At 48.1% G+C, this 19,779-nt stretch overlaps 1 protein-coding gene across 2 annotated transcripts; it reads right to left on the bottom strand.

Annotated features, from left to right (window-relative positions):
- Window positions 1-7,501: 7,501 nt before the first annotated feature.
- On the bottom strand, window positions 7,502-12,564 carry LOC308356343 (T-cell surface glycoprotein CD1c-like). Of its 2 annotated transcripts, XM_080825244.1 has the most exons (6): window positions 12,184-12,564; window positions 11,434-11,700; window positions 10,497-10,775; window positions 10,014-10,292; window positions 9,592-9,682; window positions 7,502-9,451 (listed from the first exon to the last, which is right to left on the bottom strand). In XM_080825244.1, the coding sequence occupies exons 1-6, from the start codon at window positions 12,242-12,244 to the stop codon at window positions 9,430-9,432; spliced, it is 999 nt and encodes a 332-aa protein (XP_080681370.1). In that variant the 5' UTR covers window positions 12,245-12,564; the 3' UTR covers window positions 7,502-9,429. The 2 variants fall into 2 exon arrangements, with proteins under 2 accessions (XP_080681370.1, XP_080681369.1); XM_080825243.1 differs by lacking the exon at window positions 9,592-9,682 and having other exon boundaries at window positions 8,357-9,451; window positions 12,184-12,274.
- Between the last annotated feature and the right edge of the window lie 7,215 nt (window positions 12,565-19,779).

The following is a 19,779-nucleotide window of genomic DNA, read 5'->3' as shown; positions in this document are numbered from 1 at the left end:
CTGGTGAAAAGGAGAGAGAACAGGATTAATAGGTGAAAACTTACCTCTGAGTCCCCCAAGATCCCCACAATAGAATTATAGCAAATAACCCTCAAATTCTACCCCCAAAAGCAAAGAAGATAAACATCTTGGAGCCAAACATGAGATTTCTGCAGACTAGGGGCCAGCAGGTGCCCCTCCCCCAAAGCGCAGGCAGCTGCCCCCAGCCCCTGCTGTGCGCGTCCTGCGCCTGAGCCTGGGTCACAGCACCTGAGGGCCCTAAACTGGCCAGAGGAAAGCGAGCCAAGGAGCAGCCCGTTGTATTGCTTTCTTTCAAGTTCTGTGATTTTAACCAAAGAATAAAAGTTAACAACAGATCCAGAAACAACACGTGTCTTGACCTACTTATTCATTATGCACTCATCCGTTTATCCAGCAAGTATTAATGGAACACCTACTGTTTGCATCTGCAGCAGCTCTGCGCCACCTCTTCACCATCCAAATTCTCATCCCCCATCCTGCCCGATCCCAGACTTGGAAATCAGTTCACAGACTCCCTTGTAAGCTCAGGGAACGATTGGCTTAATTTAGCCCAAGGCCCGCAGATGCTTAAGAGTCAGAAAGAACCTTCAATTTGATTTACAAGGGGGTGACTCCCGTGACAGTGACCCAACTCCCCAGTACTGAGACACAGAGAGGTTCAAATTTCTGAGACAGACCGAGCGGAAAACCCACTGTTTTTTACCTTCTTGGTGGGTCCAACCAAATTGCATGTTTTTGGGTTTCGACTTCTTCTTTGTTCATGTGACATTGTTCCTGCGGGGGTTGCTTGCTTTCTGCTGTCGTCTGTCCATGCGGAATGCATGCGGTGAGGTCCACACAATCCTGACAGCACGTACGGGTCTGGGTATGTCCGAATTTCAAATTCAAGTGCCAAATTCTAGCTTATTATCTTCTTGAATCTACTGTTGAAGAGGAAACGTCTAGTATTCTATTTGTTATGACTTTGTAGGCCATTTTTCGTCTCCAAAGATTTTCCATGTTTCCTTCCATTCTTTTCAAAATGGAACGTCTTGTACTTAGAGTCCGGAGTTTCATACCATAGTGTGAATATCACATCACAGTGTGACTCTCTAATTGTTTATTTGGTTTCTTATTGAGGTGAAACACAATATAAAATTGTTTAAAGTGTTCCATCCGGTGGCATCTAGCACATTCCAATGGTGTGCAACCACGAGCTCTAACAACTTCCAAAACACTTCTATCTCCCCAAGAGAATATCCCACATCCATTATGCATCAGCAACCTCCATCCCTCCCGCATGCCAATCTCCTATTAACTGATAATTGTCCTTATGTCCCTGGACTTACCTATTCTGAACCTTTCATATAAATGGAATCACACAACACGAGCACTGTCAGGTCTGGTTTCCTTCACAGAGAATTGTGTTTCTGGGTTCATCCACACTGCATCATTGTATCTTTCCCTTTTTATGACTGAATGACGTTCTGTTGTATGTATCTACCACATTTTGTCTCGCCCTTTATCCACTGATGGATATTTGGGCTGTTTCTTCCTTCACAACAGTGAGTAGTGCTGCGTACCCACATTTGTCTGAACATCTACTTTCTGTTGTTATGGGGTTATACCTAGAGGTGAAAAGTCTGGGTCAAATGGTTGATTCTTGGTTAACTTTTTGAGGAACTGCCAAACCATTTTCCTCAGCAGCTGAATCACTTTACGTTCCCCTGACCACATGAGAGGGTTGGAATTTTACAGAGTTACTGTATTAGAAGGAAAAACGAATACATTTTTAAATTACTTGTATATTTACTGGGGCATTTGGGTGGCTCTGTGGGTTAAGCCTGGGCCTTCGTCTCAGGTCATGGTCTTGTTGGGTCCGTTATCAAAGGAACAAGACTGAGACAAAGTGAAAGTTATGCAAAGCCTTATTCTATGCCAAGCATTAGAAGTCAGATTGACCGGCCAGGGCCGCCTCCAAAGAGAGCGACAACCCCTCGGTCTTACAGGCTAGTTTTATAGGGCACAACCGCAGACCTCTATGTATGTGGCTTTGGCTGATTGAGTGTTTCCACCTTTCTGGCCTTGTTTTAGCAACCGTTACCCGGAACCGATATCAGTAACTGCTGAGGCATTTATTAAACAGCAGAATGGCTACCTAGGCAACATGGAGTCACTATGGTTAAGTAGGCCCCGGCAGGCCCTAGGGGTTTAACAGGTTTTAATGTGGAATCGGCCCAAAGAGTCTCAGGGTCCTGGGATCGGGCCCCGAATCAGGTTCTCTGTTCAGCAGGGAGCCTGCTTCCCACCCCCCCCACCCCGCCTGCCTCTCTGCCTACTTGTGATCTCTCTCTCTCTGTCAAATAAATAAATAAAATCTTAAAAAAATAATAAAATAAAATAAAATATGTGTTTATTTAATCACTTAAAATGAAAATAAACTGAATGTGTATTTTAAAAAATATAGTGATAATAGCAGCTTTGTAGTTGCCATTCTCTTTAATATTTGACTTGATAGAAGGCAGCTATATTTTCATAACTGCTTCCAAATACCGTCTATGCCATATGACATGCCTATAGTCTCTGGAGAACAATACACACTGAAACATCATTGTGGTATTGTCATAAAAATGGTCTTGAATTCATGGAGTCTCTGGGCGGGGTTCAGGAGCTCCCAGGTACACCTGAACACACCTTGACACCACCTGGCCTACATCTGGTATTTCTCCAGGGGACACACAAAGGTATTCCACCTTCTTTATTAGTTAAAGTATTTCTAAAAGGATATATTCTCCTAAATAACTGTCTCGTTATGCTGAGCTAGCCAAAGACAGAATAAATGTTTGATCTTTTCCGTTTATTTGTCAGTCTTCAAGAGAACGAACTGTTTGTTTCGCTTCCCGGGTGACCAATGAATTACTTTTCCTGCTGCAAGTGCAGGAATGTCGGGTATTTGAAATGCTTGACTCTATCTTAGCCATTGTTTCTCCTGAGGCTCTAATTGTCCTATCTTGATTTGGGATCCTTTCCTTTTTTTTTTTTTTCCCCCTGATATGCCCTGATATAATGTTATCAGCTATTTTTATTTTTTTAATTTTTAAAAAATATTTTATTTATTTATTTATTTATTTGACAGAGAAGATCACAAGCAGGCAGAGAGGCAGGCAGGGAGAGAGGGGGAAGCAGGCTCCCCGCTGAGCAGAGAGCCCAAGGCGGGGCTCGATCCCAGGACCCTGCGACCATGACCTGAGCCGAAGGCAGAGGCTTTAACCCACTGAGCCACCCAGGTGCCCCTTATTTTTATTTTTTAATATCTTAATTTAATTTTTTTTTTTTTTTTAGTGTTCCAAAATTCATTGTTTATGCACCACAGCCAGAGCTCCATGCAATACATGCCCTTCTTAATACCCACAACCCGGCTCACCCATCCCCCCACGCCCTCCCCTCCAAAATCCTCCGTTTTTTTCTCAGAGTCCACAGTTTCTCATGGTTCCTCTCCCTCTCTGATTTCCCCCAATTCACTTTTCTTTCCTTCTCCTAATGTCCTTCATGGACGGGACTGGAGGAGATTATGCTGAGTGAAATTAGCCAAACAGAGAAAGTCAATTATCATATGGTTTTGCTTACTTGTGGAGCATAAGGGATCCTTTCTAAGTCAGCCTGCTTCTGAATTCACAACACCCCTTCCTCGCTGAGCTCTCCATCTGTTTGTGGGGCAGCAGAGCTGTTCCGGACTCCAGTAGAAGTGATGAGGGAAACAGGCAGAAGAAAAATTATTAAATTTCCTCACCTACTGATAAGCCCTTAAAACAGGCAGAGTGACTCTCCTCTAGGGACTCAGCTACCCCTACCTTAAGGCTTTGCTAAGGGCAAAGGGCAATCCTAGCCTGGCCTACCCCTAGCCCCAACCAGGATCCTGTATGTCTACTTTAACAATTCTTTTAGGACACTTGATCTCTAAACCTCCAAGATAGTGTCGACAATCATTCCCAAACATATGACCCACTGATAGACATCTAAAGGATCTCACGAGATTTTATTACTGATAATAAATAACCTTTTTCCCAAACAATAGCTAGCCCCTCAAGGTCCTAGAAACCTTACTTCCAAAATTCCTTAGAGACTTACACCATCCTTAACCCCCTCCCAATTTACAAGTATATAATAGACCACCCCTCACATCCCCGGGGCAGCATCTCTTCCTGCCCACGGGTCCTGTCCCCATGCTTTAATAAACCACTTTTTTTTTTTTTTAATCTCAAGCATAGAAGTTTTATTTTACTTTAGGATTATAGGTATATATACTTTGATAGGTATATATTACTTTAGAATTATAGTATATATATAGTACATATACTTTTTTTTTCCAATTTTTTATTTATTTTCAGCGTAACAGTATTCATTGTTTTTTCACCACACCCAGTGCTCCATGCAATCTGTGCCCTCCCTAATACCCACCACCTGGTTCCCCCACCCTCCCACCCCGCCCCTTCAAAACCCTCAGGTTGTTTTTCAGAGTCCATAGTCTCTCATGGTTCACCTCCCCTTCCAATTTCCCTCAACTCCCTTCTCCTCTCCATCTACCATTGTCCTCTATATTATTTGTTATGCTCCACCAATAAGTGAAACCATATGATACTTGACTTTCTCTGTTTGACTTATTTCACTCAGCATAATCTCTTCCAGTCCTGTCCATGTTGCTACAAAAGTTGGGTATTCGTCCTTTCTGATGGAGGCATAATACTCCATAGTGTATATGGACCACATCTTCCTTATCCATTCATCCGTTGAAGGGCATCTTGGTTCTTTCCACAGTTTGGCGACCGTGGCCATTGCTGCTATAAACATTGGGGTACAGATGGCCCTTCTTTTCACTACATCTGTATCTTTGGGGTAAATACCCAACAGTGCAATTGCAGGGTCATAGGGAAGATCTATTTTTAATTTCCTGAGGAATCTCCACACTGTTCTCCAAAGTGGCTGCACCAGTTTGCATTCTCACCAACAGTGTAAGAGGGTTCCCCTTTCTCCACATCCTCTCCAACACACGTTGTTTCCTGTCTTGCTAATTTTGGCCATTCTAACTGGTGTAAGGTGGTATCTCAATGTGGTTTTGATTTGAATCTCCCTGATGGCTAGTGATACACAAAGATAAACTCGAAATGGATAAAAGACCTCAACGTGAGACAGGAATCCATCAGAATCCTCGAGGAGAACATAGGGAGTAACCTCTTTGATATCAGCCACAGCAACTTCTTTCAAGATATGTCTCCAAAGGCGAAGGAAACAAAGGCAAAGATGAACTTCTGGGACTTCATCAAGATAAAAAGCTTCTGCACAGCAAAAGAAACAGTCATCAAAACAAAGAGGCAACCCACGGAATGGGAGAAGATATTTGCAAATGACAGTACAGATAAAAGGTTGATATCCAGGATCTATAAAGAACTCCACAAACTTAACACACACAAAACAGATAATCATATTAAAAAATGGGCAGAAGATATGAACAGACACTTCTCCAATGAAGACATACAAATGGCTACCAGACACATGAAAAAATGTTCATCATTAATAAACCACTTTTTTACACCAGAGACGTCTTCAGAATTATTTCTTAGCCATCGGCTCCAGACTTCGTCCCACCGAACCTCACCTATGTTCTAGAACTTCATCAGAAGCTCCCTACCCCAAACTAGAAATCAGTCATCTCCCCACGGCTCTCTGGTCCCTTGTAATGGGAAAGTAGAGACCCAGCTTAGTCTTGGTTTCTGGGCTTTTTAAGCAGCGAACCTTTTTTTAAAGAATAAATATTATGCAGAATCCCAGGTAGATGGAGAGGCCAGCCGACTTCAACAAGGCTGCAGAGAGCAGTTGGTGGCCATGGGGCTGGGTGAGTGGCTCCAGGGCAAGTCTGAGCACAGAGGGCAGCATCTGGGGGCACAGTCACCCATCAGCGTCATGTGGAAACTAGACCAGCAAGACCATTGTGATGAGTGACTGTCACCCTGAGGGGATGTGGCAGGTGTAAGGGCTGGACCCCACTGTGTCCAGAAAAGTCTGCTGTCAGAAGGCCACCTTTCCAGAAATTCAGCAAAGGCGCTTCATTCCTCCTTTACATATCAGAGACCACGTCCTTATCGAGGAGGATCATGGGGTCAGCAAGGCCCAGACGGGCTCTCAGTTCACGTTGGCAGGTTGGGCGCTGGTATGGGTTGCAAGATGGCTGTAGACTCCTTGACAACCCAGTGGGACCCCCAAAACCACCTTGTCAGGCTGCCCAGGGATCTCTGCGTTTGTGACACATCTGTGACGCCAGGAGCTGCTGAGTGTCGGTGCCAGGAAGGATCACCAGATGCTCTTGCACTTGACACAGGCCTTTCCAGTCCATGTAAGTGGGAAGATGCCCTTGGGGACAGAGAGGACCCGTCGACACCCACAAGGAGCTCTCGCATCTTTGACACCTTCCACCCTCTCTTTTGGCTTGTTTTTGCTTACTTCTTTAGAATTTCTCAATCCTTCCAGGCTCTCAGGCTCTTAAGGTTGTATTAGCACAATGTCTGGAGAGGATGTTTCCCAATGCTGTGCCGACACCTTACCTTTTTGCCTTCCCTTCGTGCCGTTTTCCATGGAACATGGAACCACCCGCCTCCAGCACCCCCACCCCGGGTCCTGTGCCTGACTGTCCCGTGTGGGGGCTGGGACACTGGGCACCACTCCTGCCGTAAGCTGCCCACGGGGAGCACCACGCACATCGTTGCTCTCGCATTTCCCACGATAACACATTTATCCAGCGGCCACTACTGTGAATAACCTGGAGCGGGGGGGTCCTGTGACTCTTCAGAGACCAGATTTCTGCTGACCACTAAAGCTTGAAGGGAGGGGTTAGTGTTTCTGTTTTTCCCCAAAATGAACTTAGCCATCATTTTAACGTGGGGGATTACAAAAAGGCCCCACACCGTTCTGTCCAGGGCCCTTGGCTTTCATGGGAGGGGCCCTCAGCACCCAGATTCTATTTTTGCAAAGACCCTGCTTGAGCCACTCCTTGCCTCACGGTGTTTGGGAGCAGCAGGACCTACCTTATTTCTCTGAAGATGTAACATTTGTGACACGCTCTCTGGTCGTTCCCTCCCACTCACCCACTCTGTGTCTGCTGTGACCCTCACGGTTCAGACCGAAATAGCCGCACTTGGCCCCAATCACATCTGTGCACGGGGTCTCTTAAATTCATTCTGTGGGCACCGAGCACCAAGGAATAAAGAAAGCCGCCAGTGCTGCTCTTACCATCTCCTTCTGGGTAATGCCATGACCTTTGCTGGCTCTTCTATCACCTCTTGGTTCAGAAGGGACAGGGAAAGCAGAGGTCCGAGAAGCCTGGCTTTGCTCACTGAATGCTCTGATCCTACATGAATGGGCGGGATGGCTCAGCCTTGAGGTTAGGACTGAGCAGGACCAGCCCTGACTTTGTTTTTGTTTGTTTGTTTTAATTTTTATTTATTTGTTTGACAGACAGAGATCACAAGTAGGCAGAGAGGCAGGCGGAGAGAGGGGGAAGCAGGCTCCCTGCTGAGCAGAGAGCCCAATGCGGGGCTCGATCCCAGGACCCTGAGATCATGACCTGATCCAAAGGCAGAAGCTTAACCCACTGAGCCACCCAGGCACCCCAGGACCTGCCCTGACTTTGTGTCTGGCCACAGAGTTTGCGAACATGGCTGTATGGAATGGATGATCTCCACTAGGTCAATGTAAAACTCTTTCTGTTTTGTCCTTTTTTAACATCTGTACATTAGAAGATTGACATAGAGGGGAAAAGAGAATACTGTAATGAGTTCATATTTATACTTTCAACTCGCATCTAGAAGCACAGAGTTTTACTCATTTATCTCACAACAACTTCTTCTCCCCCTACAGAAAATCCTTGTTGCTGGTAGATCAATATAATTACGTATTCACCCATCCCACACTCTACCCTATATCCCGCTCGACCATACATGCAAGAGAGCTTAGGACAACACCAACACTATCATGAGTAATACGGTCATCGAAAACAATTTAAGTATTATCCTCTGACCGTGGGGTATATCCCTGGAAAGAAGTTAATTGTTATGTTTTAAAATCTCTTGAAGTAGTTCCTGACTTGTGGTTTGTCACCAGCTTGATAAATGGTTCTGCATATCGCTGTGTTTTGCTTTCAATGGGGAGGAACTGAAACTCTTGTTTGATTTATAATGCTACAAAGTGTCTATGGGGAGCAGGACACCCCAAATAGCTGGGTAAGGGACTCAGCACACTCTCTCCCTAAAGATCAGTGATAATACTGGACATAAAATTCTGAATAAACCATTTCAGAATTCTGCAAAATGGCCAAAAGCATGCAGCAGATTGAGAAGTACTTTATTCAGAAACTGCCGTACCCTCATGAGCAACAGGGTGACCCAGCCCAGAACGGGTCCCCCACCCCTGGCGCAGTGATCCGAGGTTGAGGACCTGCAGTCTTGCTGTCACCAGAAGGGAAGACCAAATTTGGAGCTTCACAGAGGAGGCCCAAATCCAGGGAGTTTGTAGGAAACATAGCAGTCAGTGGCAGGAATCAAAGGTCAGCGCGACTGTTGCCTACGACCGCGATTCCAGTTGACACAAAGACTGGAGCCCCTGAAGTTTCACAGACGTGAGGGAAGTGAGTTGGCCATGGTGGACTTCAAGCTCTTGCATATTCCTGGAGGTGTGGAACGTTGCACACATACCAAGGAGAGAGCAAAGCTGGTCACAGTTTTCTGCTTATCCCTGGCCAGACATGCAGTTTTGCACAGACAAAGGAGAAGCCAGGAAAGGTTTGTAACCTGCATTTTTCCTTAAGAGTTAGGGAGAAAATGAAGGAGCCAAAGGAATGTGGGGTTTCTGGACCAACTAAGAAACACTGGAACAAGAAGGGACGTGTCAACCCTTCAAACACTACAGCCATATGAGGGAGGAACATCACGAAGAAAGTCTACCAGCACGACGCTGACTCTAACGTGGACTTGGTTTGTTTGGGTTTGATTTTCACGGAGCGTGTGCTACACACAGGAAATGAACCTTTGTCATGACCGTGTCCCAGGGGAGCCTGCACCCTGGACGTGGAAGAACGACCCAAGTCACCGCACGCTGCGTAGAAGTGAGGTGCGCTTGTAGCAGAGTTGAAGGGCTTCCCACCTACGGGTCAGGGAACTCCTTGCAGGATGGAACCAGAACAGGCCTCCAAAGAGGAGGACCATGAACAGATGGAGAAGACAAGGAAGACATTCCACACAGTCACAGAACTGAACTCGTTCGTGTGAACAAGCGACTGTAAAGCAGAAACAGGAAAAAAATGAAATGGACGGTGGAAAGAACAGCACCACCACTCTGTGGTCCTGGGCTCCTGGGCCCCTGGGGCAGGCACGGTGAGGCAGCTCACGGGATGTCTTGATAGGCGCTGTGAAAGAGAAATGGGAGACACTGAGTGCGTTGGAGGCAGCAAGTGAGGGTGAGGGGAGTGTCGGGGACACCAAGAGAGGTGAAGATGGAATGTGCACTCAGACACGGGGAGGAGAGGAGGGAACACAAAGGGCTCACCAGCGCTTCCTAAACCACAACACAAGGGCTGCCAGAAGCACTAGGGGCACCGTCACGGCCAACAGGATCAAGTACACGGAAAGGTGCTGTCCTGTGGGTATTGGAGAGACACACCAATGTCATTCTCCACCCACTGCCCCCTGATTTCCCCCCATGTCAACATATGCGCTGGGTATCATATGCGTGAGTGTCGTCTTCCACCGGCCTTGTCCCTGTGTCCTCACACCTGCTCATCTCTGCCTAAGTCTCTCACATCTGTGCCCCTCGTGCTCCATTGGTCCGTCCCTCCACTCCTGAAGTCACTCTCATTCCTTCCTTCCTGATACTGCTCCCACCTCGTCTGGCATCATGAAACCTTCCTCTGCCCTAACCTCTAGGCTCAACAACCACCTTTGCACACCTACGGACCCCATCTTTCTCACCCCAGTGGAGGACGATGTCCTGGTTTCCCAGACTGCTGTGTCTCACTCGGCAGGACAGACCAGCCTCCTCCTCAGCCGCCACGTCCAGGGTCACTCGGAGATACCACGTCCCATCGGCATGGGGCAGGACGTCGCCTCGCTGGGTGCCCCGCTGCTCCTGCTCACCCCTCATCCACATCACCCACACGGGCTTCGGGTGGAAGCCGGAGACTTGACACACCAGCAGCAGACGGCCGGGACCGGGATGGGGCCCAGTGGACAGCCAGGCCTCCGGCTTCACTGGAGAAGGCATGAGAGGTATTCAGATGGGGTCTCTAACATGCAGCTTAGGGGTCTTTAGCCACATCAGTGTGCACAAGATTAGGAAACTTGTACCCAGCAACCCTATCTGTCTTGAATTCTTCCTTGTTCCAACTTTGAAAGGGATGGTAGAAAGGGGCAACTCTTGTATGGAAAAGTCTTTGAGGAAAGGGTTGTACAAACCTTGCCTCTTGTAATCTGCCTTCGCTGCATCGAAGAGACCCAAGGCAAATCGGGGACAGGTGTGCGTGAGGAGCCTGTGTGCTGTTTCCCTGATGCCTTCATACTGGTTCAGGAGGTCACAGACACTCTGGGCTCTGCTATCACCCTCTGGAGCTGGCACCCATGACATGTCTTGGAAACTCAGGAAATGCGATCCATCATAAGCTGCCTGTAAGAAGCTTTCCGTAGTGTCATTAGGATGTAGCTCACAGCCAGCTCTCACCTGTACTTCAATAGGATCTAGGAAGAAGGAAGAAGGAGAAACAGATTTGTGGGGGGGAAATGAGAGAAACAGTATAAGAACTTTATTAAAAAGTAGAGCAAGAAGAATTTATAGGGGTGTGGGCATAAGCCAAGGATGTGTTTGATCAGGAATAAGGAAGAGAACTGGTGGGATGGGGAAGGGGCTGTAAAGGATACATGCCAAGAATTAAGAATTTGACTCGAAGAAGTCAGGGAAATGCTAGGTGAGCTGCAGGTCAGAGGGTGAGGGTTGGGGCAGGAGCCCATGTGAAGGAGCCACAGGTACAACTCTCCGGGGCCCATGACATGGGACATAATGGGGGTTGGGTTGTGGACATAGACCTTGGAAGATACTGAATGGAGGAACAGACCACCGTTTAAGGCAGGAGGACAACTGTGTGTCTCTGTGTTTTACCACAGAAGGGTGACCACTGGGGAAAGATGAAAATACACAAGAAAAAAAGGAGTCAGAAGAAGCAAGAATCCAGGAAACCTCGAGGAGTCAACATCTGCAATGACTCCCAAGAAGTGTATGCGTGGAGATGTTTATGGAAGGACAGGAATACAGAACAGTGGTCCAGAAGGACATGAGGATGTTGCCCAGAAATAGAGGAACTTTCTGAGGGCTTTCCTTAATGGACTGGATTGAACTTACATCCAAAGTGCAATTGACCGGCATATTCTTGCGTCTCCCGAGTGAATCCAATGAAGTAGACACGGAACAGCAGCTCCAAATCGATCAGCTCCTCATCGCTGAAGTTGCCCTTAGACCAGGTGTGCAGGAAAATGATGGTGCCAGGCTCGCTGTCCCAGCCATGACTCTGCATGTCACCCAGCCAACCTGAGCCCCGATGTTGTGCCCAGGACTGGTTGGCAAAGGATGAGATCTGGATGACACTGAACAAGATGTGCTCCTGGGTGGCTGAGGGGAGAGAAGGGTAGAGGGTCAGGTAGTTTAAGGGGGAGAAGGAGGCAACCAGGAAGGAGAAGATGGAAAGTGAACCAGTTACGAGAGAGGTGGGGGTGGGGAGAGAGCGAGAGACAGAGAGAGAAGGGGGCAAGAAGAGAAGGGCAGAAAGAGAGAGGGAGGGGAGAAAGAGCGGCAGGGGAGGTGGGAGAGAGAAGGAGAGAGAGTCAGAGACCGAGGGAGAAGGAGCGAGCGAGGGAGAGAGAAAGAGGGAGAGAGAGGGGAAATGGGAGAAGGAGGGAGGGAGGGAGACGCGTTACGACTGGGCTAGTGACGGCATTTCCCTCACCCGGTGCCCCGTACTCACCACGTCCTTCCAGAGAGTTAGCCTTACCTGGTGACAGGAACCCTCTGGTGACCTGAGAACCGTGACCTGCCTCGGGAGAGGCGAGCACACCCCGCCCGGATCAGGGACTGAGCCGCGGGCAGAGCTCTTACCTTCCGCGCCGCCACCCGCCAGGAGAAGAGCGGACAGCAGGACGAGCTCCAGAGAGGGCATGTCACTTGCAGGCGACTCTCAGCTCCCTCTGTTCTCAGCAGCCCTGCCCCTCGGTGTTTCTGCTCTGACTTCCTTTTTCCACCAACAAGCCGTGCCCCCCACCAACTGCTAATTGAAACAAAAGACGATCCGCCGCTCCTTCAACCTCCAGCCTCCTACTCTGGCTCTCATTTCCCCTCCAGCTCAGACCAAAGCTGTCCTCCAGCCTGGCTTCCAGCTGCTCCCCTCGTCCTCAGCCTCCCCCCTGCCTGATTCCCTCCTCGAAGTTGTGTGTGACGCTGGAAGGTCTCTGTACCTCTCGGAGACCCACATCTCACTACAACAAAACACAGGAACCGCGCCCTGTCGCCGAGCCCTGCTTGTCCTAAGAGATCGGAGTTCCGGTTTGTCCACCAGCTCTGCCTCAGTGTCCTTCCTGCCTCCTGTCGGGACACTCTGTCCTCCTCTTCCCCTTTTCAGTATCTTCACGCCCCCTCTTTCCCTCCACCTGTGTCCTTCCCTGAGGCTCGCTGGCTCCTTTGAAATGGAGGACCGGGGTTCTCAGGTTCTGCCATCTGCCCAGGCACGCGTCTAAGCCATAGCCGGTTCTCCACTGTCCTTAGAGAGGAAAGCGCAGCCACCCCAGAGCATAAGACCATCAAAAATATAAAGCAGATGCCCTCCTCTTGAGTTCAGATCATATATTCACTCACTAGAAAGTCCCCCGGCACATGCCGGGTACCAAGTGTCTTAGGAGGCAAGTGAACGCACCGAGATGGACGGGTGTGTTTAAACCAAGGAATGAAGTACATCGTGGTAATTGCCATTTCAGGGTCTACCGTTCCAGACGCAGGAATGACGTTCTCCAGGGAGGCCTTTTGACCTCCTGGCTGCTGGAGTGTCCATAATTTGAAGTCTTGGGAGGGGGCTGAGCTTGCCAGCCTGAGGATGTGGTGGACAATGTGTCCGGCGAGGGACTGGGGGGTCAGAGGTGCAGCTTTTCAAGGCGACCCGTGCAAGGAGAGGTTGTGAATGCTCTCACGGACAGTAAGGACTGCGACCCAACCAAAACACATTGTCAAAGTGGAGTGGCGTTTGTGAGTGTTCAAAGATACACTGAGAAGTGCCAGGGGATTTGTCAATGGTTCTAACTGGTTAATGTGTGCCCGTCTTTTAAAGACCCAAGCCACACCTTATTACAGCTCCGTTTAATAACTTCCAGAACTCACCGGGCACTTACTGAAATCCCATTTGCAGCCATTTCTCTTCCACATTTGGCAGCATCAGTAGTGAGGCTGGAAGTCGCCGTCAGTGAGCTCTTTCTATTACGACCACAGATACGGGGCGATTTCTGTGTGCCACGAACTCCTCCAAGAACCACCAACCACGATTTCAGCCCCACCCAGATCCTGCACGGCCCCCAGATCCCATCGTCCCCCAGACCTTCTTGTCAGTGGCAATCTCTGGTGTTAGGAAGCCACAGCCCGCAGGATGCTGTCTGGTTATCATGTTCCCTCGTAGGAAACACACAGCCCTCCTGCTCCCTCCCCGGGGGGCTTAGGGCCATGGAGGTCCGGCCAGCGGGGTGTGTGGTGCTGCAGACATAGACCACCTGCTGGCCTCGGAGCACCTGGTCTGCAGAGCTCGGACAGCCGCCGCCTGGGATGACGGCCCCAAGACAGAGGCCGTGTGCTCTGTGCCGGTGTCAGAAAGCAAGCCGCTGAGATCCTCAGGCTTACTTATGACTGCAACCCAACCGTCCGTACTGGTTAGTATCATAGAGCCTGTAGACCCAGGTAACGAGCATTCTTCCCCCTCCTGAGCTCAGAACCAAACAAGGCAGAGATACAGAGCACAAGACCGTCCCTCAGATTGTCAGCTTCGCTTCTGATAAAGCCTCCAGTGAATTCCCGTGATGTGGGCGACCCGAGTGGTTCTGCGGGCAGTGAACCCCAAAGGAAGCGGTCTTGTTGTAAACTGGTCATTTGTGCCCCCCCAACAACAAAATTCGTATATTGAAGGCCTAACCCTCCCCCAGTATGGTTCTGTCTGAAGATGGGACCACTAAGAAGTAACTGTGGTTACACAAGACACTACCAGGGGTCTCACGAGAAGAAACAGCCTTCTCTCGGCCTCTCCTTCTCTCTGCCTCTGTCCCTGTCCCCTGGCACCAGGGAAAGGTCATGGCAGGAGATACCAAGTAGGTGGCTGTCTGCGGGCCAGGAAGAGAGAATTCCCTGGAAATCAAGGCATCTTGCCCTTTAGTCTCAAGAACCTGGGGAAGGTGACTGTGGGATTAGGCCAGGCTAAGCTACCAGAGTACACAGGCTGGAGGAGACCGGGATGACCCTGCGATCATGGGAAGAAGGCGTGGGGACTTGCTTTGCACCCCGTTTCTCTCCTGGACGCACGCGTGATGCATTCCGTGGGATTGCCCCAGGAAAGACTACGGATTGATGACGGAAAGGAGAAGTATGTGGGGAAATTCGGCCGCAGGGGAATGAGGAGAGCAGGTACCGCTCAGCCCAGAACGGGGCAGTGTCCAGCCAGTCACCCAAACAGAAGCTGGAAACCTGCAGTCCTGGGAGCCGTCCCCCGCCTGCTCCCAGCTCCGTCACGTGCCTCTTCCCCTCTGACCTCATTCCCATCTCCTGGGGCGTGACCCCGGGCAGCCCCCACCGTCTTCACGTGTACTGGGCACGCTGCCTCGGCGCCCCATAAATGTAAACTTGCTCATATCAGGCTTGTGCTTAAAATAGTTCAGTTACTTGCGAAAGAAACACTCTGAACTCCTCCTGAGTGTGTCCGTCTCATAGCGATGTGGGCAAGGGAGGGGGTGAGAGTGCCTGTGGGTACACGCCGTCCCAAAAGGATGGTCTGAGATGGGTGGGGGCCATCTGCCATCAGAATGCAGCCAGAGGTGAAGGTCTTGGCCGTCCGAGGGTGGCCAGCACTCGGCCTCAGGCACCAGCTTTCCCCAGGCTCCTCTGCCTGCCTCAGCGGTGCCCAGAAGTCCTCGTCCCCGCCTGTCCCCCAGGTTCACCTCCATGGGGAATGCTGGCCCCTCGGAGAGAGCTCTCCTCAGCTCCCACTGGGAGCTCAGCTCACATGGTCTCATCACCCCTGCGCTGGCGTCCCCTCCCTGCCAAACCTCAGGCTCTGCCCACTTCCCCATTTGAGACATCTCGCTGCCTCCCACAACCACACGGATTTTACTGGGACCCTTTCATTTCCTCTTGAACACGCCTTCGGGTTATTCTCCCCTTCCTGGCTCCCAGCGGCAGCCCTGCCTCTGTTCTCGGTCCTCCACCGGCCCCCGTCCTCAGCACTGAGGGCAGGATCGACCCCACAGGGACCCCTGCCGAACGCAAGGGCGCGTCTGAGGAGAGAAGCCGATGTTCTCTAACCCAGCTTCAGCTTTAGCACCGTCTGACCTGGCCTGTGTGCGCCTTCATTTCCATGTACAGTGGCCTTTTCTCTCTCCCTTTCCTGGGTCTCATCTCGCTTTCCCATCTTGTGTCCACACTGTTCTCTCGTTAGCCTTCATCGGAGCGCCCCGCTCCTCCTCTATCACCTCTCCCGCTTGTCTCCTGCTCCATGCATGCAAAGGCCTGCCACCGCCCGGGCGGAAATCTGGAACGACCGCACCGCCTCACCCCTTGGCCCTTCCACTTCTGTGTGCAATTATATATGGACGGTACTATTTTTTTTTTCCCAGACAGAAGCCAGACATTTTTGAAAGAGTGAGGCTTACACGATCAATCTGTACAGTCCCACGCTCCCATGCGAAGCAAAGACTGACTTTATACCCTAAATTTAGGGCTGAAATTTAAAAATGGCAATTGGCTTGCATCAATGACCATCTTCCTACTGACATCATCCGTTCATTTTCTTTAAAAAAAAAAAAATCCCTTAATCTTTTGACGTGTACAAGGAATCAAGTCCATTGAACTGGGATTCTAATGTCATTCTGCTTATGGTATTAATTTTACTAAAATATCATGCCAAGCTACGGCTAAGGATATCCATTTAAAGGATATTTTTGAAAGTACACATTTGACTTTTATTTTATTAAAGATTCAAATGAGCACTCTTTAAAAAGATAACGCATTTCTCTCTCTCTCCTGAAAAGACCAGAGAGGGCGGTTCAGGGCTGTGGCCTTCTGTTGTTATCAGGGACTTGGCGGCTAGCTTCCTCTTTTGTTTTGGGTTTTTTTTTTGGGGGGGGGGTTGCGTTTTGTTTTGCTTTGTTTTGTCCTACTATGGTCTTTACCATGCTTGGTCCTCATTCTGAAGGTCACCCCGTCCTCTGAGGAGGTTGCTGGAGGTCCTTCCTTCAAACCCAGCGCCCCGCCGGCGATCATGAGAAAGGAGGAGGCCGGGCACACCCATCTCCCCCAATTCAGTTCCGCATCACTGAAGTGGTACGTTCACGGCCAGACCGCGGGCTCACAGACACAGCAGCTCGCAGGGGCACAAGGAGGCAGCCTTGATCCGCCCAGCTCATAAATGGGACTTGACATACTCTAGAAGAAGCGGAAAATGGATTCCGGAGACAACCAGCGGTCTCCGCCGCGGAGCCCCATTTGACGATCCATCTGCCCACGTAGGCACATGGGTATACAGTTGGTGAGCGTTTCGCTCGAATAAGGTAACGGGTAATCATACCGCTCAAAGCTCAAAGACCATGGGTGCTTTTCTCAGGAGACGTCATACCCAAATTAGGTCTCGTACTTGTTCCTGCCTAAAGTCACACCTGGCATTCTTGCTGAAGTAGTATTGCTTGTGCCCTGGGAATGGAAGGAGTCATGATTAGGCCAGCCAGTGCCTCTGTCTTAGAGTAGCCCCAAAATTTCACCTCCAGAAGAATCTCGGTACTCCCGTATGCCGTCAGCCTCCTGGGAGCAAATCTAGGATTCAAGAGACAGTCTTTGAGTAGATCTCTAAACGCCGTGAGAAATGTCCAGTTGCCAACCCCACCCATGGCTCAGCTGATTACGGGCTACTGCTCTGCATTTAAGAGATAATGTAAAACGGTGGTACATGAGGTGTATGTTAGAGTATATAGTGTAAACATCACTGCTGCCCAAAAATCACAGCCTCGGTTCAACAGAGACAACATGCTCATTCCTGCAGAGAGTGTCCAATCAACCCTTGAGCTCGCCACAGCGTGGGAGCGAGGCATACCCGGCCAGATCCTGCTGTGCTGGGCACTTTCTCTTACATGCTGGCTGACGGGATCACCTTGCTTCATTTAAGAGACTGAAGCAGACCTAGGAAACTCGTGCAACTGTTGGAGCCAGCTTTTCCCGACAACGTTGTTCCTAGCGCCACGTAGCTTCTTCCTTCTAAGAACTGATGGGAGGAATTTCTTTGTGGCCTGAGGACCAGGAAGAGCTGTACTTTTCCCAAATGATTTGCCGGTCTGCATCTTTCCAGACCCTTCTAGACCCTGTCTCAGCCACCTCAGAGCCCTCTCATGATTTACAGCCCACATACTGCCAGTGTTTAGAGCATTGGGACGCTTGTTAACATTTATCCCATTCTTGGCCTCATCTTTCTTCACCAGCCAGGTAGTCCCTTGGATTCAGTCTCTGTGTTGTTATTGATGGACTCAGTCTTGCATGCATGATTTTCTAAGTAATGTCAGTGACCAGCTAACAAGTCACTGTGACCTTAAGCATGGGTTTGCAAACCCCTTGATTTGGGGGGCTTCTAATACCTTAGGAACGAGGACACAGAGGCTTTGTTCTAATCTCCACTGCCACCCAGAGGTAAAATACAGAAGTTTATCCCACCCTGTAGCCTCTGGTGGTCACAAAAATCCTGACGTTTTCAATCAGAGGGTTTGGATGTTGGACGTATTTTGATTCTTTGCTTAGAAATGGAAATATTTTATACAATATTATATATATATTTTTTTTTCCTTAGTGTTTAATCCCTGGTGCAATCCATTATTCCAATTCTGTCTCTTTATTCTGTAGAACTTAATTTGAAAACATTTCCAACCTTGGTTTTCCCCTGCTGTGTTTTCTGTGTAGACTCAAGTGCAGGGGCTTGAACTAACCCTTCTCCTCCAGCCGTGGCCCCTGGTCATCACTTGGTCTGAGCAAGTCCTCTTGGTCCTCTGTAAACTGCCTCGTGTTCTGCCCCATTTCCTTCTGCTCCCCACGTTCTCCCGTACGGATGCACTGTCCTTCTGTTTCAACGTGTTCTTAGAAAATGGGTGGTTTGATGTATACAGCTTCAATTCCCGTAAAAGGTATTACTCTGTGTGCTTCATTTACTAACACATCTCACTGACCACTGTTCTAAAGACCTCCCCATAGTGATCTGGGTATATACATGTTTTATTTTTAGAATTCCAAATACTTCTCTCAATTTTCCACCATTAATTTTTATTCAGCTTATTATTTTCTTATTTTTATATAATTTTATCATTGTGAATTAAACTGTACCCAGTTTATATTTGGTTGATCAGAAAGCCTTAGTTTTGCAAAATAAAATTCAACAGGTTTTATTATTTATTTATTTATTTATTTATTTATTTTCCCAAGAAGTCCATCCACTTTATACATTTTGTGGTACCAAAGCGACAATGTCCAAAACAGTGGAACCGTCTGTGTTGGCCCCGCTCCTCCTGGACATGCGCATTCCTGCTCCCTAAGGGTGGAGAGCCCAGGACCCTTGCCTGGCAGGATCTGACTTAGCTCCAGGCCCCGGCAGGTGGGGCAGAGTGTGTGTGTATGGAGGGTGGGGGCACAACCACCATAGGCTATTTCTCTCCAAGGCTCTGCAGTTTCCACTCTGGGAACTTAGTTCTTGAAATAATTCCCCACCAGTGGATTATAAAAATATTCTGCTTTGTTCTATGCTACTAAGTTTGTAGTGTTGTGTTTTGCATTTATGACTTTATTCCTTTGTCGACAAGTCTTTGCTCTATTCTTTCAAAAATGACTTAGATATTTGTAGTCATTTATTCTTCTATAAAATATAAAAAATAAGCTTACTATGTACCTCTAAAAATCCAGCTGGAATCTTAATTAGGAATTTACTGAAGTTACAGAATAATTCAAAGAGAATTATAATTTTTTATAACTACATCCATACTACTCCAGTTAATTAGAAATATTTTTATCATCTTTAATAGTTTTTTATAACTTCACTGTAGAAGTCTTGTATATTCTTTCTTTAGCTAATTCTTAGCTATTTTATAGATTTGTTGCTATTATAAATGATATCTAATTTTATCTTACTTGTTCTTGTTTCTTGCATAAAAAAGTGCTGTTGATTTTTTTCAATGTAAGACATTTATTTCAAAATGAAAATTTATATACATATGCATACATGCATGCATAAATATACACAAAAAAACCTTTAGTTCTATTTTTTAGTTAATATCTTAGTGGTATAATTACAAGTGTTTTTAATTTCTTCTGTATATTTTATATTTTTTATGCTTTCTACAATAAAATATATTGTTGTTGTTGTTGTTTTTAACAGCACTTGATGTTTATGGACAGACATTTTTTAATATTTATTTTGTGCCTAAAGAA

Source organism: Martes martes (genome assembly GCF_963455335.1).
Source record: "Martes martes genome assembly, chromosome: 15".
NCBI classification, from domain to species: domain Eukaryota; kingdom Metazoa; phylum Chordata; class Mammalia; order Carnivora; family Mustelidae; genus Martes; species Martes martes.
This window is presented reverse-complemented; position numbering and strand designations above follow the sequence as displayed.